The 23,375-nt window shown below is 41.0% G+C and overlaps 1 protein-coding gene across 1 annotated transcript in view; it reads right to left on the bottom strand.

Annotated features, from left to right (window-relative positions):
• The window catches only part of LOC117502351 (splicing factor 3A subunit 3-like), a 42,706-nt gene that overhangs the window by 9,956 nt on the left and 9,375 nt on the right, over positions 1-23,375 (bottom strand). The window contains exons 2-12 of the mRNA XM_034161387.1: positions 22,602-22,707; positions 22,452-22,524; positions 8,718-8,809; positions 8,556-8,638; positions 8,300-8,438; positions 6,461-6,529; positions 6,311-6,378; positions 5,661-5,768; positions 5,506-5,575; positions 1,764-1,928; positions 1,431-1,541 (exon numbers count right to left, since the gene is read on the bottom strand). Of these exons, the coding sequence (XP_034017278.1) occupies positions 1,431-1,541; positions 1,764-1,928; positions 5,506-5,575; positions 5,661-5,768; positions 6,311-6,378; positions 6,461-6,529; positions 8,300-8,438; positions 8,556-8,638; positions 8,718-8,809; positions 22,452-22,524; positions 22,602-22,706 (1,083 nt within the window). The 5' untranslated portion in view covers position 22,707. The remainder of the gene's footprint in view (positions 1-1,430; positions 1,542-1,763; positions 1,929-5,505; positions 5,576-5,660; positions 5,769-6,310; positions 6,379-6,460; positions 6,530-8,299; positions 8,439-8,555; positions 8,639-8,717; positions 8,810-22,451; positions 22,525-22,601; positions 22,708-23,375) is intronic.

The following is a 23,375-nucleotide window of genomic DNA, read 5'->3' as shown; positions in this document are numbered from 1 at the left end:
TGCTGGGAGAGGGTCTTGTCCGTGACGTCTCGGCAGCGTCCATGATGAGAGGGACAATTTGCGGAGGGCTAAATGTTAGCTGTAAATTTGTCATTTTCAAATGAAGATTTCTCCGTTGAATGACAAATCTGGGCTTGCAGATTTACTTTACTACATTCACAAGGATCTCATGTGTAAATGTAAGTCATTTTTTGTTCAAAAAATGTGACTGCATTTTTTTCAATGCAGGTCTCCTTTAAGGATTTGGTACGTCCCAAGGTCACCAGCCTTGGCGTCACGATAGACAGCGATTTTAAATTTGATAAACAAATCAATGGTGTTTTAAAATCGTGCTTTTATCATCGTCTTTTATCAAAGGTAAAACCATTTTTATCTTTCAACCTTTTTGAACAAGTTGTGCACTCTTATTTCAAGTCGTCTGGACTACTGTAATGCACTTTATTTCGGCATTAGCCAATGAGCTCTTTCCCGTTTGCAGTTAGTCCAGAACGCTGCAGCGCGACTTTTAACAAGAGCCTGGAAGCGTGAGCACATAACCCCAATTCTTGCATCTTTGCACTGGCTTCCTATTAATTTTAGAATTGATTAAGATTTTGTTTGTTTTTAAAGCTATGAATGGCCCCTCAATACATCACTGACCTCCTACAAATTTACTCTCCGACATGTGCTCTGAGGTCTGAGGGCCATTTCCAGCTCATGGTACACAAGATGAGACTTAAAACCAGGGGTGTTAGGGCTTTCTCTGTGGCTGGCCCCAGACTTTGGAACGCTCTGCCCCTCCATGTCCGAACAGCCCCCACAGTGGAGTGTTTTAAGTCTCGTCTGAAGACCCACTTTTATTCTCTCGTTTTTAGCACTGTGTGAGTTGTGTGGTCCTCTGTTTTATAAGTTTTGCTTTTATTTTGGTAGATTTTATTGGTTTTATCTTTTGTATGCTGTATGTATTTATTTATTTATCTTGCACATTTTAGTTATTTTTATTGTTAATTTTCTTATTTTTAATTTATTTCTTGACTATTGGGGTTTTATCTATCGTGATTCTACTGTATGTGCAGCACTTTGGAACGTTTTTGTTGTTAAATGTGCTATATAAATAAAGTGGATTGGATTGGATTTGTTGTTTATTTGAGAACATTTTATTTAACGTATTACCAGGCAGCACTTTGCAATTATTTTATTTTCCTGTTTGTATAATGTTACAATAAACTGTTGGTTTAAACAAGCAAATTTAGGTTTTGCATTTTGTTTCCATACTGTACTGAAAATGAACCGAACCATGACCTCAAAACTGACGTAAGCACCGAACTGTGATTTTATATATATATATATATATATATATATATATATATATATATATATATATATATATAGCCCCCACTTTAATCAAGAACCCCCTCTGCAACAGCAAAACCAACAAAACCCAAACATACCGCAAAGTGCCTCTGAAAGGCTTTGGGCCCTCTGTAAGTGTAGTTTCCACAGATCTCACAGTTGTAGTTGATGTTCAGCCCATGAAGTTTGTAGAGCCAGTAGGGAATTGGCTAGCAGAACAAAGACAGAGACACATTACCTAACACGGCAATCACTCCCCAAGTTAAGAATACTGGGACCCACTCAGAAATCTGAATCTCCTGCTGGTTTGGTTTTTGGTTTGAGGTAGTCATGGAAAAAAAATAAAATAAATCATGTGATTTGATTTTTTCATAAAATGTCAATTATCTTCTTTGAAGTAAACCTTCGGTTCCCCTCAAAGGATCCCTAACCTTGCCATCCCAACCAAGCGGAAGGTTCTTGGGGTTGTAGATGATTTCATTGTCTTCATCTTCACTTTCACTCTCACTGAGCTGTTCCTCCTCCTCTTCCTCACGTTCCTCTCCTGTTCGAGCCTGTTTCCTCTGCACGTTCTCGTGAGTCAGCTGCCTCTGCTCCTGCAAAGTCAGTACTGGCTTCAGTCATCCAAACTCTCACATGTGCAAAGGGTGCTGCTGAGAAATCTGTTTTCCACTCAACATTTTTTCACTGGTTTCCCAGACTGTAGAAATCAGGCGCAAAGTAACCTAAGGAGGCTGAAATCTTTATTTTTACAAAACTGATGCATTTCAGTCCATTTTTTAACCTGAAAAAAAAAGAAAAAAAAAAAAGACAACATACTAGCCTTTCCATGAAAAACAGGAAAAAATGAAATAACTAAAAAATATGTTAAGATGAAAAAGAACTTGACACTATTCCCAATCCTGGTCCTTGAGACTCAAAGTATTGCACTTTTTCCATTTGTTCCTGAACTACCGTAATTTCTGGACTATAACGCACACCTGAATATTACCCGCACCCACCAATTTTAAAAAGAAAAAAGAAGTTGTACATAAATAAGCCACACTTGTCTATAAGCTGTGGGTCTCCATGTTGCAACATGAGATATTTACACAAAGATTTTTTTTTTTTAACTTTTAATTACATAGTAGAGAAGCTTGAATCTTCGACTGGACTGGGTTGCTTGACGCGAGGACGTTTCGCTTCTAATCGCAAAAACTTCCTCAGCTAAAATTCTTGCTCTGGTAGTCTGACTTCTGTCTTGACTCTTGTAGAGAAGAATAACAGAAGCCAGCAAAAGCTGGAGTTTTAAACCTAACCAGACCCCTCCTCCTGAGCGGCAGACTGCTTATTGGCTAATAACTAACAATTGCTCTAATTAGCACCTATTGTGCTCTAGTTAGCACCCTCCTAATGACAGGGTAGCTGTCCCTCCTTACGATAGGACTGACAACTCTCCTGATGACGTGAATGACTCATTACCATGAACAAAAGACTGAAACTGCTTAGACCTGAGTACCCCATTGTAAACAGGGGTCAAAGCGTGTCTCAGACCCCTCCCTGGTTAAGGCTGGGTTTCAACTGTTTCACATAAAATGCCTCCTTCACTCCTCTCTCAAACCATTTCTATTCTCTAGCTAAAATTTTAACTTCCTTGTCTTCAAACGTGGTTAGAGTCTTTAAGGTGGAGATGAACTGCAGACTGAGGTCCACTGGCACCCTCTCTGCGGTGCTGGTATAGCCTTTTGTGCAATGGCTGTTTCATCTCACCTATGTAGTGTTCGTTACAGTTTTCCAAACATCTGATAGAATACTCTACATTGCTCTGTTTCTAACTAGGGATCCTGTCCTTAGATTGAACTAATTTCTGTCTCAAGGTGTTAACAGAGTTAAAGTAGACTGGGATTTTGTGCTGTCTGAAGATCCTCTGTAGTTTTTCCCCTACTCCTGCTAAATAAGGGAGAGACACTCTTCTTCTTGTCTCCGTCTCCTGTCCATCTGGTCTCTTTGTTCCTTGGGACTTCTGCACTTTATCCAGGGACAATGGTGAGCACCCACATACTGTGAGGGCTTTCCGGACACGTTGTTCTTTAGCCCTTCCCTCTGTAGTTGTGGGCACCTGTAGTGCTCTGTGTTGAAGAGTCCTGATCACCCCAAGCTTGTGTTCAAGGGGGTGGTTTGAGCCAAAGAGCAGATATTGGTCAGTGTGAGTGGGTTTTCTGTAAATCCCTGTCTGGAGCTGCCTGTTCTCTCCAATCATAAAATCACAGTCCAAAAAGGCTAAATGGTTGTTTCTGGCATCCTCATGTGTGAACTTGATACTGGAGTCCACCGAGTTGATGTGCTCTGTAAAGGCCTCCACTTCCTGTTGCTTGATTTTAACTCATGTGTCATTGACATATCTGAACCTGTGACTGGGAGAGATGCCCGTGAACGACGCCAAGGCTCTCTTCTCCACTAGCTCCATGTACAGATTGGCCACAATGGGGGATACCGGAGACCACATCGCACGACCATGTATCTGCCTGTAGTAATTAAACTACAGGCAGATACATGGTTGTGGTCAAACCACCCCCTTGAAGAGAAGCTCGAGGTGATCAGGACTCTTCAACACAGAGCCCTACAGGTGCCCACAATTACAGAGGGAAGGGCTAAAGAACAACAACTTGTCCGGAAAGCCCTCACAGTATGTGGGTACTCACCATCGTCCCTGGATAAAGTGCAGAAGTCCCAAAGAACAAAGAGACCAGACAGACAGGTGATGGAGCCAAGAAGAAGAGTGTCTCTCCCTTATTTAGCAGGAGTAGGGGAAAAAAACTACAGAGGATGTTCAGACAGCACAAAATCCCAGTCTACTTTAAACCTGTTAACACCTTGACACAGAAATTAGTTCACCCTAAGGACAGGATCCCTTATAAACAGAGCAATGTAGTGTATATTATCAGATGTCAAGAAAACTGTAACAACCACTACATAGGTGAGACTAAGCAGCCGTTGCACAAAAGGCTATACCAGCACCGCAGAGAAGGTGCCGGTGGACCTCAGTCTGCAGTTCATCTCCACCTTAAAGACACTAACCACACGTCTGAGGACAAGGAAGTTAAAATCTTAGCCAGAGAAAAGAAATGGTTTGAGAGGGGAGTGAAAGAAGCATTGTATGTGAAACAGTTGAAACCTAGCCTTAATTGGGGAGGGGCTGAGACACGCTTTGTCCCCTGTTTACAATGGGGTACTCAGGTCAGAGCACTTTCAGTCTTTTGTTCATGGTAAGGAGTCATTCACGTCGTCAGGAGAGTCGTCAGTTCCACCGTTAGGAGGGACAGCTGTCCTGTCATTAGGAGGGTACTAACTAGAGCACAATAGGTGCTAATTAGAGCAATTGTTAGTCATTAGCCAATAAGCAGTCTGCCGCTCAGGAGGAGGGGTCTGGTTAGGTTTAAAACTCCAGCTTTTGCTGGCTTCTGTTATTCTTCTCTACAAGAGTCAAGACAGAAGTCAGACTACCAGAGCAAGAATTGTAGCTGAGGAAGCTTCTGCGATTGAAGCGAAATGTCCTTGCATCAAGCAGCCCAGTCCAGTCGAAGATTCAAGCTTCTCTACTATGGAAACCACCTGGACAACTGAGAACCTTCACAGAAACATTTGAATTAAATATGTACCATAAATGCTTTTTCCCTTAAGTGTTACACATATATATTGATGCACAAGTCATCCAGCGCACACATGGTGTTTCTGCTCCACACGACAAACTGAGTAATTTTAACTTTTTCTAACGTTCATCGCGTGCAGTCAGGATTGGATGGAGTCTGTGGTAAATGAGACGTTAATGAGGTGCCGTGAGTTTTTCAACTTCTTGTTCCAAGACAGAGAACCAGTTTGGAAGGGTTGGGGAAGAGGCCTCTGCTCTGCTATTTGATCTGACAGTGCAAAGTGCCGGATGAGGAACTTTTCTTCACTAAAACAAACAGGTAAGACCTTATATTTACGCTCTGTGTGAATTTACACTGCATGAGGAGCGCAGCTTTCAGGAAATCAATTGACAGCATCAATTGACCTATTTCGACTTTTGAAAAAGCCTGTAAAAATCCATAAATTAGCCGCATCATTGTAAAAGCCGCAGCGCTCAAAGCGTGTGAAAAAAGTAGCGGCCTATAGTCCGGAAATGACAGTAATCTGATCGAAATTTTCACTTACCCCAAGAATCTCCACATATTCATAGACTTGAGCCTCAAGGAAGCCAATTTCTTTGTTACGCTCTGTGTCTCTACAAATGTTAAGATGGAAAATGACATGAGGTTACATTAGAAATACAATTAAAATACACCAACAATAAGTCACATTTTACTCACTTTTTAGGACCCTTGGCTTTAGGATTCTTGGCAAACAGTGACGGGTCGAGTAATTCAAGGGATTTGCCTTTGGTGCTGAACAACCTCTGCGCTCGTTCCTCAAGAGTCCTGTCCAACACACAGACACAGTCACACATCAAGCAGATGCTGTAACCAATGATGGGCAGGATCAAGGGTCACCACAGCAGCACCTACGTCATTTCAGAGCATCATTAGCGATTCACTGATTATCACCTCATTTCTGCTTAAAACTGACTTTAGAATGACTTAAGAGGTTTTACTTTGTCATCTGATGGTTAATAATTACATTATTCCCTTTGATCGCTATGGGTGTAGAGAGTCAGACTCAGACAAGCTGCTGTAGCCCGATGTGATGCATACACATTGAAGGCAGGGCAGACCTTTGGTTGGCAACACCGGCTACATGACGACAGGGAGTGGCCGGGTCACATGACTACTACAAAGGGTCTATATATTGATATTTGTACTTTTTTAAAATCAATTTTATATTTAAAATTAAATATTGCGATATCATAAGTATCAGTTTTCCCTAACCCCATCAGTCAGGTGCCTTTAAAAAGATTGTGTGTGAGTGACAACTGACCAGCAACAAGTCACAGGACTTTGAATGAAAAAAAGGATGTACTCACCCTCCACACTTCAGTCCCAAAGCCATGAGGGCAGACTTCAATCTGTCCAGACCCAAAGACGCCAACTCCTGCACAAATAAAACACATCAACAGAAGCTTGACAACATCGACTTTGTACTGTCACACGTCTTCATGTTTCTGTGTTTTTACCTCCCAAGATGAAAAAGCTGAGAGATCCAGGTGAGCTCCTGCATGTGTCAAAGCACTACTCGTCTCTTTCTAAGAGGGAGGGGGGACAGAAACCTCACTTTAAATATTATCAAAACCATCAGCCTCAGGGCCTTCTGTATGAGGACTAGGGATGTCCCAATACAGATTTTTTGGCTTCCGATCCGATCTTTTAAATGATTAGCCTTGCTGATACTGATCCAATACCTATTTTGAAAGCATTAAAAAAAAACACATCCATTATTACTTGACAGTTTTTATTTTGCTAAAACATGACCAACAATACTGCTTGGCTTTTGTAACAAACAGCTTCTGAGTTATTTTGCTTCTAGGGCCTGCACAGGTTCAAAACTTGGAAGAAATTATTTAAAATTTTGGGAACATTTATTGTGTGGATCTCAAAACTAGAGCCACAATTTGCCAGAAGGTGCATCTAAGATACAAGCCTAGATTTGATGTTTTGGTACACTTGTTGTTTCTTGTCTTGAAGACAGATGGCACACCCAATCTGAATACATGAACTGTTTTCAGGACAGAGGCATTTCCTCATTTCCAAAATGCAACAAGAACCCCCCCCCCCCCCCAAAAAAAAAACAACATACTTAATTTACTCATATCTGAGTCAGTCTGGGTAAATTATCATTCCCTAGCTGTGTTATTTAATGAGGCACTTTTTGATGAGCTATAGGTTTTTTGTTTTTGTTTTTACCTCTAAAATGTTATTGGAAAGCCCCATTTTACCAATTTTGAGTGGTTTTAGATTTATTGAAAGCAAGAATAATTGAGAAAAAAAATTACATGCACTGTAATATTTAACGTCAAACTTTCCTCCATGTTTCTGTCAAAGTCTAAGTTAACAAAATAAATTATCTTGAAAACGTTATAAATAATGATGAAAAGGTTAAAAACACATTTGCTCTCAACTTCAAAAATGACACAGTATCTTTTAATCCAGTCAGGAAAAGGCCTGTGTGTCACAATTTAACACTGACACTGACTGTGAATGTAAATTTACACACAGTAGCTTAGTTTTTCTGTCATATTAGCAGTTTTGCTTTTCCAACATTTTTAAGTGTGACTGCATAACTTCTCTTTAACAGAATAAATTAAATCTAAATACAAAAAAACAAAATGTTTGAACAAGAGCTGCCTGAACTGATTTGTCAAATCTGCTCTTTTAAAAATGAAATCTGGATAAATAAATAAATAAATAAATAATAATAATAATAAAAAAAGCTTTCTACAAATCATTGCTGGATCATTTCGAAATGAAATATTTTAATGGAGGTTTTTTTTTGGACGCTGTTCAAAGTGCTCGAGCTGATCAGAGAACAGGCAGCTGATGGCACAGTGATGCTGAAAACAGATGCTGCTATTTTGCAGTCTTATTGAGCTGTTTGTTGTCATCTCTGTGCTGGCTGTATTGCATGTCTCACATGAACAGTGAGAGACACACTTTAGCTCAGAACACACCACCCACCACACTCGGCCCTCTGCAGCAACGGAGCAGCACTGCACAGACACTTCACACAGATGTTTTCCTGGATCGAAAAATTCCACGGGCGCTAATGTGGTTAGGCGGTGGAGTCCAAATCTCTAATGTTGGCGCAATGTTTTTGTGTTGTGTCTCGGTTTACGATGTTCACATGACAACGGTTTACGCAATGACGCCGAGAAGTAATGTGAATTGGCCCAATACCGTTCGTAAATCTGATACCAAAAGATTCTCGCAAAATAGCTGTATTGGCATCTGATACTCCGAGCCGATACTCAGTATCAGCTCGGGACATCCCTAATAAGGACCCCATTCAAAGAACTTACAGGCCAGCCTGGGAAAGTCCCGTTCTCCCATTTCTTATCAAAGTCTGACAGCACTTTCCCATACAGCTCGTTCTGGTCCAGAAGAGGCTTGACTCTGTCGGTGTAGTCCTGCAAATACTCCAGCAGCATCTCTAAATACCTGCAGAAAAAAGCCACAAATCACACCCCTGAATGAATCATGAATGTGGAGAAATTTGTTTAATTTCTTAACTGGGATTTAACCATCAAGTCTGATGGGAACAGGCATTCTGCATACTTTCTGTATTCAGCATTCTTCCTGTCCTTGGGAATGTCAAATAGCTGGTCAAACGAAGACAAGTAGGTGATGTACTCCAGTTTCTGTTAGGGGAGGACACAGACCATTAAAATATATCTTGTGAGAGAATGATGAATTTTGCTGACTTTCTGGAGTCATTACTTCAGCTCCCTTGAGGTTGATAAACTTAAGGTAGCAGTCGTGGAGATCCAGGTAGCGGCCATATCCTTCTTCATCAGTGAACTCCACCAGGTCTGTGGAACACAATCAGGTCACAATTAGTTCCTCTCGTACAAATCCAAGACATCCCTAGTTGGGGATTGCCAGGACATACAGTCTAAATTTTTCAGAATACATATATACATTCTGCAGAATATGAACAGGTTTGTGATGACATTGCCACACATCTCAAGAGGGATGAAAAAGAAAAGAAAATGTTAATTTGATGCTTCTGTTACAAGTCTGTAAATAAAATTTTCGAGTAAGTTCTCATTTCAAAAACTTGTGTACGATCAAAAAGTGGTAACATTTTATTGGGCCACCCTGTATGTCTCAGTGTTTATATATATTAGGGCTGTCACAACTAGTCGACGAGTTATGACTACGTCGACTATTGGAACCATCGACAACTAATTTAGTAGTCGACAAGTCGTTTATTTTATTTAAATCTTTGTTTTTCTCTCAATTCATAGTTTTAGGCAGGGAGCCGTCCTGCTGTCATTTGGACATTCAAATTTTGGGAAAGACGGCCGATTAAAACAGTGGCCATCTTGTTCAAAGATGTTTAAAATGCGCAGTTTACCGACGGAGCTGTGTGTGTGTGTGCGTGTGTGAGCGTGCGCTGCAGACTGCAAGCAAGGGAACCATCAGTGCACTTGAGACAGTGAGCTCGGAGCAGAGAGAGAGGATTTTAACCCGAGAGAACATGTAATAAAACAAAAAACACACAACAAAACCAAACCGAGGAGCTGCCTTTACTTCTCTTTCCACTTTCTCTACCCGCGCGGTTCTGGTGGCACTGTCCTGTTCACACCATGTGCGCGTCGTATACTGAATTTATGAGATCATGAGATGAAATAAATGGTCAAATATCCTTAAAACATTCTTAAAAAAATGATAATATATAAATGAACTGAGCAAAAATTATGCAAACACGAGTTAAAAATAAAACCCTGCTGTGGAGAAGCTGATGTTCAGAGGCACAGATCACAAAAAGCGGGTGAGAACTCTGAACTTTAACAGCTGTTATTTTCCAAAGGTATGTATTTATTCAATCTTAATTAAGCTTAATGTAGTGTTCAACCACAAAATGTGACTGATGAGGAGAAAGAAAAATGACTTCATCACACTAAATAAACTGGAGTCAGAATAAAAATACAAGCTGCTGATTTTTGTTATTTTTAAGTTATTAAGCTGCAGCTATATGTTTTATTCATTTCAAAGTGAGTTACCTCTTACTTTATTCCATTTATACAAAAATATGGGGAGTCAAATCAGCCTGCATTGTTCTGTTCAGTTTATATCAAAGTTTTCCTGCGCATCTGTGTATTTTTTCCTTCTTTATAAGAGTTTGGTGTTTGCATTTGCTCCACAAAGTTTTAAAACACAATAAAATGTTCACACTTTTCTCTCTAGCAGTTCTGTAATTTCAGAAATGCAACAGAAACAACCACAAATCAGAAAAAGTTGGGACTATATGTAAAATGAAGATGAAAATAAAAATGTTGCACTATTCCCAGTTTCTCCACTCACAGAAGCCAAACGTTCTTCCAGAGTTGTGTCTTGGTGGCTTCCCTCACTTGTCTACTTCCAGCATGGGCATTTAGTTTTTGAGAACTGCCTACCTGACACAGATTTACCATAAAGTACCACACTGTTTGTATTTCTGAATGATTGATGTAAATGAAGTCTAAGAAATAGTCACTGATTTGAAAATGTTCATGTTTTCATCCCGACGTTTCTCGGAAAATGCTGCAGGCCTTAATTTAGGAAATTACGTATGGTCCGACTAGTCGACTAATCACAAAAATAATCTTTGTGGCAGCCCTAATATTATATACACACACACATATATATTATATTATATAGTCGACTATCAAAATAGTCATTTGTGGCAGCCCTAATATTATATACACATCACACATACACACACACACACACAACACAACACACATACATACATACACACACACACACATATATATATATATATATATATATATACACACAACACACATATACGAGATCTTTGGGACACATATACGACCTTTTTGTTTTTTCAAAAACCTGATGGATTTGAATCACGTGTGCTTGCACGAGCCAACCTTGAACCTTCGTGCGCATGCGTGATTTTTTTCACGCCTGTCGGTTGCGTCATTTTCTTGTAAGCAGCCTTTGTGTGAGGATGGGTGGAGTCTCTCGTTGGATTTTCTTTGCAAGGAAAATGGCGGAACGACTGGAGCAGCGCGACTGCAACAAATTTTGCCAGAAACTGGATGACAGCCAGGTGGAAACCATTCAGATTATTCAGACGGCTTTCGGTGAAGATCCTATAGGCATCAGACAGATTAAGGAGCGGTACAACCGGTTTAAAGACGTCCACACAATGGTGGAAAGCGAGCCGTGCTCCGGGCGGCCATCAACATGCTGAAATGACCAGATCATTTCCGAAGTGAACGCTGTGGTGATCTGGGACCGTGGTGTGACTATCCGAGAAATTGCGGACGAGGTGGACATCAGCACTTTTTCGGCACATTCCACTGTGACAGAAGATTTTGCCATGAAAAGAGTTGCAACGAAATTCATGCCGATGGCTTCAGCACGAAGCTGCTGATGGAGCAAAAGCGCCACCGCGTTGAAGTCTCACAGGACATGCTGTGACTCCGAAAAATGATGCCCACCTCTTCCACCATTCAGATGATTCAGACTCAGGAACAATGATTTGGATTTAAATTCCATTCTGATTCACTTATATAAATGGCAAATGCAGTAACATGGATGTTCCGTCAACTAACATCAGGATTTCTGGGATACTGACAATTTACATGTTGTGCAAAACAACGTGTAAATGTTTTTTCACATCATGTAATTTCTAAGTCCCCTTTAAAATGTTTATTATTTTGGCAAAACTTCCCACTTTACTCTGCCCACAATGCTATGTACTGCCATGGTCAGAAGAATAAAAACCAGCTGTATTTCTTTCTCACTGTATATAGGCCCCCTGGCCCATACTGTGAATTCTTAGATGAATTTGGTGCGTTCATCTCTAACTTCTCGACTAGTGCAGATAACATTCTGATTATTGGTGACTTTAACATTCATATAAATAAGCCTTCTGATCCCCTCTGCAAATCATTTATGGAAACTGTGCATGCATTAGGATTTCGGCAATGCATTCAGGATTCGGCGTACATTAGTGGAAATACCCTGGATTTGTTTCTCGCACGTGGCATTGCTGTCACAAATATTGATATCATGCCTCTTGCATCGGTGGTCTCTGATCACTCGCTTATTAGTTTTACAGTTTTGCTGCTGTGTTTAGTGGAACAACAACCACCTCATTTATCACTGCGGCGACACATGAACTCCTCAACTAAGACTGAACTCGAAGTCAGACTGCCTGATATCTTTACTTCACATTTGGAAAATGCCGAATCAGTAGACAGTCTTGTGGATTGTTTAAACTCAGTGTTCAAAACTACACTCGACATGACTGCGTCATATATATTAACCCCCCCCCAAAAAAAAACAGTCACCTTGGTTCAATAATTACTTGCGTGACCTCAAGCATAAGGCTAAAGGTCAAGAACGGAAATGGCATAGTTCAGAATTATTAGAAGTATTCCACCTCGCGTGACATGATGCTATCTTAGACTATAAGCATGCATTACTGGCTACAAAGCAGACATATTACTCTGATTTGATCAACAAAAACAGACATAACTCAAAGTTCTTGAATGACATGGTGGCAACACTTATTCATGGACAACCACCTCTCCTTTTACAACACAACTTTTCTTGGATTACTTCGAAAAGAAAATAGACGACATTAGGTTAAATATATCCCAGCATGCCTTAATCCAGCCACTACACTGCTATTGAGGTGGGCACCATTACTGAGGTATTACCTAGATTTACAGAATTTGATAGTATCTCACTAGGCATGTTGATGAAACTCGTAACATCTACAAAAAGCACAACCTACTTATTTGATCCTATACCAACAAAACTGTTTAAGGACCTGTGGCCCACTCTTGGGCTGACTGTGCTGGAAATTGTTAATCCCTCATTAACCTCTGGATTTGTTTGTAAATGTTTCAAATCTGCAGTGATTAAACCATTACTTAAGAAATCTAATCTTGATTCTATAGTATTGAAAAACTTTAGGCCAATATCAAATCTATCATTTTGCTCTAAAATTCTGGAAAAGGTGGTTTCACGGCAGCTCGTGGACTATCTTACTGAGAATAACTTTTTGAGCCACTGCAGTCTGCTTTTAGAAAATATCATTCCACAGAGACGGCTCTCACTAAAGTGGTGAATGATCATCTGCTTGCAATGGATTCAGACACCACTACGGTTCTGGTGCTGTTAGATCTTAGTGCTGCATTTAATAGCCTGGATCATCATATTCTACTTGATAGGCTGGAGAGTCATTCTGGGATTACTGGGAGTGCCTTTGCTTGATTGACGTCATACCTGACCAGTCGTTCTCACTGTGTTTTGTACAGTAACACTACCTCTATATTTAGTGACATGAAATATGGGGTTCCACAGGGGTCCGTCTTAGGCCCCCTGCTTTTCTCCCTTCATATAGCACCCCTTGGACACATATTGCAACGTTTTGGGATTAACTTTCAATGCCATGCTGATGATACTCAGTTATACATGCTGACAACTGCTGGTAATCTCATCCACATAAAATCCTTAGAAGACTGCCTTGCAATGAAAAACTGGTTGTCTAGCAATTTCCTACTTTTAAACTCTGATAAAACTGAAATGATGGTTCTTGGTCCAGTGAGACATTGGCATTAATTTGACCAGCTATCACTTAGTTTAGTAATTTCTGATCCTACGTTGTCCTTTGACCTCCACATTAGAGATATTAGGAGGACTGCTTGCTTCCACCTGAGAAATATAGCGAAGATTTGTCCCATCCTGTCTATGGCTGATGCTGAAACCCTGATTCATGCATTTGTCTCTTCTAGACTACTGCAATGTTCTGTTTTCTGGTTTAGCGCAGTCCAGCATTAGGACTCTCCAATTGGTTCAAAATGTTGCTGCTAGACTTTTGACATGAAGCAGAAAGTTTGACCACATTACACCCATTTTGGCATCCCTTCACTGGCTTCCTGTTTCAATGGGATCAGATTTTAAGGTTCAGCTACTAGCCTATAAAATTGTTCAGACTGGCACCTCCCTACTTAGCTGACCTAATTAAACCTTACGTACCAGCCTGGGGTCTGCGTTCTCAGTGTACAGGACTACTTTGTGTCCCTAGGATGAATAAAAAGTCTACGGGTCACAAAGCTTTTTCTTATCATGCTCCTGTTCTGTAGAATGATCTCCCTGCATCAATAAAACAGTGAGATTCTGTAGGTACTTTCAAGTCCAGAATTAAGATGCACTTATTTTCCCTTTCGTATGGCTAGCTTACTCGCATACTATGTTACTATGCTTTTTACTCTTTAAATTCATTTTATTAGGACACGAAGCGTGCCGTGGTCAACAAGATCTAAATTTTGTGTCTTTTCTTTCTTTCTTGTTGCTTAATGCTGACAAATTATACTGTATTTATTGTCTTTCTGATGCCTGATTTATTTTTTTCCTCTCTGTTTGGGGTGTGGCTCCATCTCGAGATGGGTGTGGTGTTTGCTTCTGCAACTCTCCCATCCTGTGCACCGGCAACATTTCCTGTATATTCGTTTTGTAAATTGTTCTGTCAACTGTGTCTGTAGCATGGTCCAAACAGAGGGTCACCCCTTTGAGTCTGGTCTGCTTGAGGTTTCTTCCACAAATCATCAGAGGGAGTTTTCCTTACCACTGTTGCCTGTGTGCTTGCTCTGGGGGGCTGGTAAGGTTAGAGTTTACTTGTGTGAAGCGCCTTGAGGCCACTTTGTTTTGATTTGGCACTATATAAATGAAAATAAATTGAATTGAAATTACTTTGGTCAGATTACTATTTTTTGTTCTTTTCTTAAATGATTACTTATTACTTTAAGAATTAACAGGGAAAGGGGCCTTATGTCATCTACTGCCCATATATGGAAAGAGGGGACTTTTATTTTGAGAAGGGCTTCTGAGACGTTCTAGATGTTCCTCTACCTGTTAAAAGAATTAGCAGAACAAGCAGAAATGCTGCAGCTCTCATCAACGATGAGAGAGCGCAAAGTGTGCCAGTTTACAACAATCACACCTTGACAATTTAGCCAGCGTATGCCGACCATATTAAAAACGCTGGCATACGTTAAGTTATGGGTTAAATTTTGCATCAGTTAAGAACACATTGAAGCACGCAGATATACATCATAATACCTGGGTATTATTAATATCCGAGTATGTCAAAAATTTTGGGCATGCATAATATTTTCAATGTATGTCAGAGTATGTCTCATACATACCGCACACACAGCACATAAGTTGTAGGTAAGTTGTGTGATTGTTGACGCACGTTTCTTGTAAGTTACTCATAAGACAAAATATTCCCACTGATGCTGTCCACTGACTGGCTGAACAACTGAAAGCTGCAGTTCTCATACAAACAGTTCAGACTGTTTCAAATATTAAAACCATTCACACATGGAGTGAATATAAAGTCTTACTCTGACCCGTTTGTTTCAGTAGGATTCATCATCACAGCCTGACAAAAACATATACGCATGAAGCCTCCTGATTTTGGAAAATGACATCTGAAAATACTTTAGTTCCTTGTCGTAGCTGAAGAAATGTAGTGTTTTTAAAAGAAGTCCCTCTGTGTTTTGTGCGTTTCTCAGCCTGAACCAGAGAATGCCGGCACTTTGTGCCAGAAGACAATTAGCTTCTTTTAAAAGTTGAAAGAATTGCAGCACCACATTCAATCACATCAGTGTTTATCACAGACATCAATCAGTCGATTCTTCAGTATTCTGCATGCAATGAAAATAAATCCCATGATCCACCAACAGAAAAATAAAATGAAATTACAAAAAATGTTAAATTACTCTGTTACTCGTGTGGAGTGGAGAGGTCGTGCAAAAGCACATGCATGCTCGATGACGTGCTTGTCAATATTTACGTGTTACACTTGTCAAACAAAAGGGTTCTGCTGTCGGTGGAAACACAAACCAAGCCAGACTCAACTGTACCGCTCTATGGAAACAGGGCTGTAAGAATACACTGGCTAAATTGTCATGGTGTGACAGCTGAATAACGTATTTGACGTATCCAACATATTTCTCATACATCGGCATACGTGTGACAGTAGGGCTGGGGGTCTATTCAAATTTCAAGAATCGATTAGATTCTGATTCTTAATTCTTATTTTTTTGGTCATCACCTGTGATTTACAAAGAAATTACAGTGCGTGTTATCAAATTTTTACAATAATTTTCCAGCAGCTGGAAACTCTCTTTTTGGTGTCATGTACACTGACAAAATAATAACCACGATGAAATTTAAAATGTGGCTCATCTTCAAAATTAACTGGTTTATTTAATGTAGAAAAGAATCACATTTGATTTCATTGGTATGGGAACACCAGTAGGATTTCAGTTTAGATTTTCTTTTGACCCACAGAGGTAGACCAAAATTTAGGGAGGAAAAAAAAGACAAATACTACATTATCAAATTTCTGTCAAACCTAAAACTTTTGCAGATTAGTTCATGCTAAGTATTTACACATTTAGCCTAATATTTACAAAACATCATGCTAAATATTTATCTAAATGTTGAGACAAATATGCACCTTAATAAAAGAGCTAATAATTCCTCCCTGAATGACAGCTTAATAAAGCGTCTAATGACAGACATTCAGACGACCACGTGGAATGCGGGTGAGCCGTGCACACCTGCAGCCCAGCGCTGTAAAATGTATCTGAGGCTGTATCAGAGGCGAATTCACATGTATATTTATGGTGTCATGGGTTGGCGAAACAGTTCCACCATCATTCCTCCAACTGAGTTAGACTGTATATATGTCAATCTGTGTATTACTGGGGTGAAATCCCGCTCAGCTGCATTGGGGGTGCGGCGCCGAGCCTCCGACGCGCATAATGACGCATGAACTCGCAGTGACAGACAGTGCTTTCAGTTTGATTGTGCAATATTGACATCCACTTCACATGATGGATGCATGCCACATACATGTTGCATATCAACATATCCTTTGCACTCCCTGAATGGGATCCAGTGGAGGTGCACGTATTTAGGACAAACGGGACATGCCGGCAGGATCAGATGTGCCCAATCCATGTCGGAGTTTCCCTAAACATGATCAGATTGTTCCAACTGCTGTTATGATGTCAAAAGAATAAGTAGACTGCACATGGACTGCTGTTGGATGTCTCATGAGTGTTTAACACATGTGCAAAACATTCGAAGTAGCCACGCGAATAGGTCCGCACATGTAGCCTCCTCTGAGACTGCTGTCCGACATTTTCAGATCGCAGCTCAACACTTTTCGGATGTTGGCCGAGTCGTTATTCTGATGCCATTCGGCCTCATCTTGCTATGTGTGACAGGGGTCTTAGCATGTGAGGGCATGTTTATTCAAATTTGCAATTTTTGGATGTTTTGTCTAAGAGTTATACTGTAGCCTGCTGCCTTCTGATATTAATTTCAACTGCAATTTCAGGAGTACTTCTAAATTATTAAAAAATAATACAATAAAAATGTATGTTTGTCCAAATTTGTGTGTGCAAAAAGTGTATATTTCTCACTAGCTTTTACATAAAATATGAGAATGTTCTATTTACACAGAAACAAAGCACCAGAGAGAGACACCAGCCAGTGACTAAACAATGCCGCTCTTCTGTGATTGGCTGTCACCCCCCGCCCCCACCCCCTGAAAATGGATTTATATGATTCACTGCATAAAAATAGGAAACAGAATGTGACTTTAACCTCTTAAAAAAGGTCAAGGTTAGCCATCTTTCAACTTGTCCAATGCCTGTGTCTCAACAATGTTCCCTGTGAATTTGAAGACTCTTGGTGAGGCCTGGGCGATTTGGCCTAAAAATAAAATCTCAGATTTTTTCAGAAAACATTCAATTTTTTTCCAATTTTTTTCCCCCTACTTTTTAAAAGAAAACATTTAGGACAAATGACAGTGATACCTCAAAACAAGTTTTGCTTTTATTCTATCAAAAACTTAAAACTAACCCCTACTTACCTCCTGGAACTGAAGCTCCAACTGTTCTTTTGATTTAAAAAATACTCTTGGGTAAATGAGTCCACCAGAGTAAGCTGGTTTTTAGCGGGAGTTTGCGCTCTTGTTCCCTTCGTAAAGTGTAGCATTTCTCCCATGCAGTTGGATGCCTCTGTTTTAGATACTGGAATAAGTTTGTTGTGCGGCTTGCGTTTCGTTGCGATGGGCTTTCAGGGTTCGCCCCAGAAATTTTTAGTATAGCAGTGCTGTTGGCAATTATCACCCGAGGCGGCGCATTGTGAGTCATTTTGACTGGTTTTAGATGCACTGAAAGCAAGAATAATAGACAAAAAAATACACGTTATAATATCAAAATTCTTTTTGCATGTTTCTGTCTAAGTTAATAAAATAAATAACACTGAAAAGTTTAAAAACACATTAATATTTGATGGACATATCATTTGCTCTCTTCTTTAAAAATGACACACTGTACCTTTAATCCAGTCAGACAGAAAGCGTTTTACTGTCATGTTGACAGTTTAGTTTTTTCTTTTTAACATTTCAAGAGCTAAACCTGGACTGATGTGATTGTCAAATCAGAATCAAATTTATTGCAAAGTAAGTTCTCACATACAAGTAATTTGATCTGGTGTCATTGGTGCAGAAACAATAATAAAAAAGAAGACACTTCTGTAAGAAGTAAATTTGCTCTCATAAAGATGAAATCCTGGATGGACAAACTTTCTGAATCAGTTTTTCACACTTTACTGTTTCACTGAATTGTGTGGTGAAGATGATCGTTGATCAAAATTGCTTCACTGCTTTTTTTTTTTTCTTTCAGTGTGGAGCCTCTATTCACTTTTTCCTTCTCTCTCTCTCTCTCTCTCTCTCTCCCTCCCTCCCTCGTTGTGAGGGAACGAGACTCTTCACTCTAACACCGTCTTTGCGGCTTATTTGAGCAAACTTTGGAAACATGAACGCTTTCATCTGTAAAATAAAGCCTTAATAGCTACGCAGGAAGGAGCTGTTTTTGTTGAAAGACTTTGACGGAGTTTTTGTTCTCTCACTCTGAGCTGCAGCGCTGTGACTGCAGCTGGCTGCCGACGAGCAGACAGCAGTCCGATTAGCACAAACAGACTGGCTGGATTAAACAAAAACACAATGGCACTACGCCATTGTTCCATTGTCTGGGGAGAACCGTGTCTTTAGACAAACTATGTAGCGTCCAGTCACTTGTTCCACGTCTGTCACAGCAATCTCAAACCACTGACGAAACTCACTCTCCATCAGCGGTTAGCCATCTTTGTTATTGTGTGAAGGAAACGGGATGGGGAGGGGGAGCTACAGAAGGTCCTGGGGACAAAAAGGTGCGCCGCTGCAAGAGGAGAAAAAAAACCTCAAATTTTTTTATTGTTAAAATCATCCACAACAAATAATTCAAATTAATCGATATTATCGATATATTGCCCAGGCCTACTCTTGGCAGCAACAGGAGTTGCTGCCAAGAGTCTTACCCCCAATCTCAATTCTCTTTTGTACCCCTTCTCCTTCCCCGTGGCCCTACACCTACCCCTTTAAAACACGGGGTAAGGTGAAGGGGTATGCCTCCAGCCCTATGAATTGAGACACCCCTCCGCCTTAGGAGGAAAAAAAAAAAAAAAAAAAAACTGCCCGTGTCAAACTGCTGTCTTCATTGCTTGTTGCAACCGAAACACAACTTGTTGTAGTAGCCTGTTTGCTCTTTTTATTTTCTTGCCTTTCTGCATAAATGCAAAGAAATAGAAGTCGCAGATTTTTTCGACGCATCGCAATCATGTCATGTTAATTAATCAAATTAATTCGTAAGTTATAATAATAACAGTATTAATAATTAATCAATCAGCAATTAATTAATGCTAATAATACTAATAATTAATCAATATAATAATGTTTGATTAGTAATGAATTAACTGATTCACAATTAATTAATTAATTAAAATAAATAAACAGTTGAAATCACCCAGGCAGAAGTCACCGAGGTGGTTGGAAAGCTCCTCAGTGGCAAGGCTCCTGGGGTGGATGAAATCCGTCCTGAGTACCTTAAGTCTCTGGATGTTGTGGGACTGTCTTGGCTGACACGCCTCTGCAACATCGCGTGGCGATTGGGGACAGTGCCTCTGGACTGGCAGACCGGGGTGGTGGTCCCGTTGTTTAAGAAGGGGGAGTGTGTTCCAACTATAGGGGGATCACACTCCTCAGCCTCCCCGGTAAGGTCTATTCCAGAGTACTGGAGAGGAGAATTCGACCGATGGTCGAACCTCGGATTCAGGAGGAGCAGTGTGGTTTTTGTCCTGGTCGCAGCACACTGGACCAGCTCTACACACTCCATCGGGTGCTCGAGGGTTCATGGGAGTTCGCCCAACCAGTCCACATGTGTTTTGTGGATCTGGAGAAGGCGTTCGACCGTGTCCCTCGGGGCACCCTGTGGAGAGTGCTCCGGGAGTACGGGGTCCGGGGTCCTTTGCTAAGGGCTATCCGGTCCCTGTACGACCGCAGCAGGAGCTTGGTTTGCATTGCCGGTAGTAAGTCAAACCTGTTTCCAGTGCACGTTGGCCTCTGCCAGGGCTGCCCTTTGTCACCGGTTCTGTTCATTATTTTTATGGACAGAATTTCTAGGCGCAGCCAGGGTGTAGAGGGGGTCTGGTTTGGGAACCACAGAATCTTGTCTCTGCTGTTTGTGGACGATGTGGTTCTGTTGGCTTCGTCAAATCAGGACCTTCAGCGTGCACTGGGGCGGTTTGCAGCCGAGTGTGAGGCATCCGGGATGAAAATCAGCACCTCCAAATCTGAGGCCATGGTTCTCGACCGGAAAAAGGTGCTTTGCCCTCTTCAGGTCGGTGGAGTGTCCTTGCCTCAAGTGGAGTTTAAGTACCTCGGGGTCTTATTCACGAGTGAGGGACGGATGGAGCGTGAGATCGATAGACGGATCGGTGCAGCGTCTGCAGTGATGCGGTCGCTGTATCGGACTGTCGTGGTGAAGAGAGAGCTGAGTAGGGGGGCAAAGCTCTCGATTTACCGATCGATCTACGTTCCGATCCTCACACCTATGGTCATGAGATTTGGCTCATGACCGAAAGAACGAGATCGCGGGTACAAGCGGCCGAGATGAGTTTCCTCCGCAGGGTGGCTGGGTGCTCCCTTAGAGATAGGGTGAGGAGCTCGGTCACTCGGGAGGAGCTCGGAGTCGAGCCGCTGCTCCTCCACGTCGAAAGGAGTCAGTTGAGGTGGCTCAGGCATCTTTTCCGGATGCCCCCTGGACGCCTCGCTGGAGAGGTATTCCGGGCACGTCCCATTGGGAGGAGGCCCCGGTGAAGACCCAGGACATGCTGGAAGGATTACATCTCTCGGCTGGCTTGGCAACGCCTTGGGATTCCCCCGGAGGAGCTGGGGGAGGTGTGTGTGGATCGGGAGGTCTGGGCGGCTTTGCTTGAGCTGCTGCCCCCGTGACCCGACTCCGGATAAAGCAGAAGAAAATGGATGGATGGAAATAAACACTTGAAATATATCAGTCTGTGTGGAATGAATGTACACATTATACAAGTTTGACTTTTTGAATGGAACGACTGAAATAAATCAACTTTTTCATGATATTCTAATTATATGACCAGCACCTGTATGTATGTTTATGGGCTGCATCTTGTTCTGTTAACCTGATATTTCTTTTTCAAATTCTCCCATTTTTTGCATCCAGCCCTATTTCCTTTAGAAATTTCCTTGACAACTAATATCAGTCTGTTACGACGTCAGGTTACGTGTTACACATGTACGTGTGTGTATATTTTCCAACTTACTCCCATTGATGAAACTTCTCATTTTCTGCCTCATTTTCTTATTAGGAGACGAGTGTGTTCAGGGCTCCCTGTTTATTTACTAAATACACAGACGTGTTATAGACCTTGAAATCCAACAGCAGGGGGCGCTGTTATCCAAAGATTAATGAACATACAAATTAACCTGCTTATCCTTTATCATGATTTTTTCCATTGTGAGATATAAAAGTGTCTTATCGTAGTGTTGGTGTGTATGTGCATTACTCAGTACATGAGCGAAGTTACGATATTCTTCAGAACGACAATATACGCAACATGCATCCAGCAGCATACACGCTGCTGTCATAGACAACTACCTGTAAAGTTTTTGGCAAGTTATAACTTTCTAAACAGCGTAATTTGTAATGAAAGCCGATTTCATTTGTGCAGCTCTTTCTGTGCCATGTTTGTTTCTTTGGAGACAGCGGTAAAGATTGACTCAGTTTGGAGGGGTTTGTAGCCCTGCGCCTTCCCCTCCACCTTGCTCCAAAAACAGAACTGAGACACCCCTCTATCTCTCGTGCCCACACAAAACGGAGGGGAAGGGCCAAGGGGTAGAATTGAGATTCAGCCTTATGCTGAGCAGACAGACGCACAGGCAGATAGACGCAAAGCCTTCGCAATACCTAACAGCCATATTTTGATGGCCTCGGGTAATCAATGAATCAATCAATTCTGTGGTGGTTTCACTGGGTTTAGACCTACTCTGAGCTTCTTCACTGGGATTGTCTCTGGCTTTCATCAGCTCTTCAAACTCTGCAGACATAGGAATGGAAATCTAAAAACAAACATGTACAAGATGAGTGAGTAAAATCTGCTCTTCACTTGACCATTCTGCAGGAAAAGAACAATCACCTCATTTGGATGCTTTCTGTGAAACTCCTTTATCTGTTTCAGCCGATTGTAGAATTCTGCAAACTCATTTGGTCCTGAGATGGCAGCAAGTTCATCTCTCCGCATTCTATCAAAAGTGAGGAAGGGCAGAGCTTTATCAAAATAACTGTTTAGTTAAAAAAAAAAGAAAGAAGAAAAACACACAATAAACAAAAGGTCCACTACTTTATAATTACAGTCCCTATTAGAGACAAAAAAACACCATTTTAAAAGCAAATTGATTACAAAAACATTAAAAACAAATCTCTGCTAAACTGCTCAATCTCAAATGATGTAATGATGTACATTTTCATGACATCTCTACAAACATCTCCACCCAGTTTATAAAGCATAAATCCTTGATTCCTACATGATGCATCACTGCACAGAAACTCAGTAAGGACACGTTTTTACAGACACTGAGCGCGACAGATGGCAGGGCTTTTTCTAAACCAGGAAACTGCACTCCAGCCCGGTGAGGTTGGCACGCAGCCACCACTATACTGCAGAGGATATATGGTGGTATAAAACATGGTGATAAAGTCACATGAAAAACAGAGGCTGGTCAAGGTCTTTGTGGATGTGTGGTAATGGAGTGCTGCACCTGCACCTGAAATAATCAAACCTCAAGGACAGAAAAACAGTGGGCACTGATTTTTTAAATAGAGTTTCAATGAACAATCGACAAATCAAGGATCGATCAGTTATTAAATTAATTGCCAACTATTTTGATAATCCAGTCACCAAATTGAGTTT

This window comes from Thalassophryne amazonica, chromosome 20 (genome assembly GCF_902500255.1).
Source record: "Thalassophryne amazonica chromosome 20, fThaAma1.1, whole genome shotgun sequence".
Classification (NCBI taxonomy): domain Eukaryota; kingdom Metazoa; phylum Chordata; class Actinopteri; order Batrachoidiformes; family Batrachoididae; genus Thalassophryne; species Thalassophryne amazonica.
The sequence above is the reverse complement of the archived record's forward strand: the minus strand, read 5'-3'. Positions and strand labels throughout refer to the sequence as shown.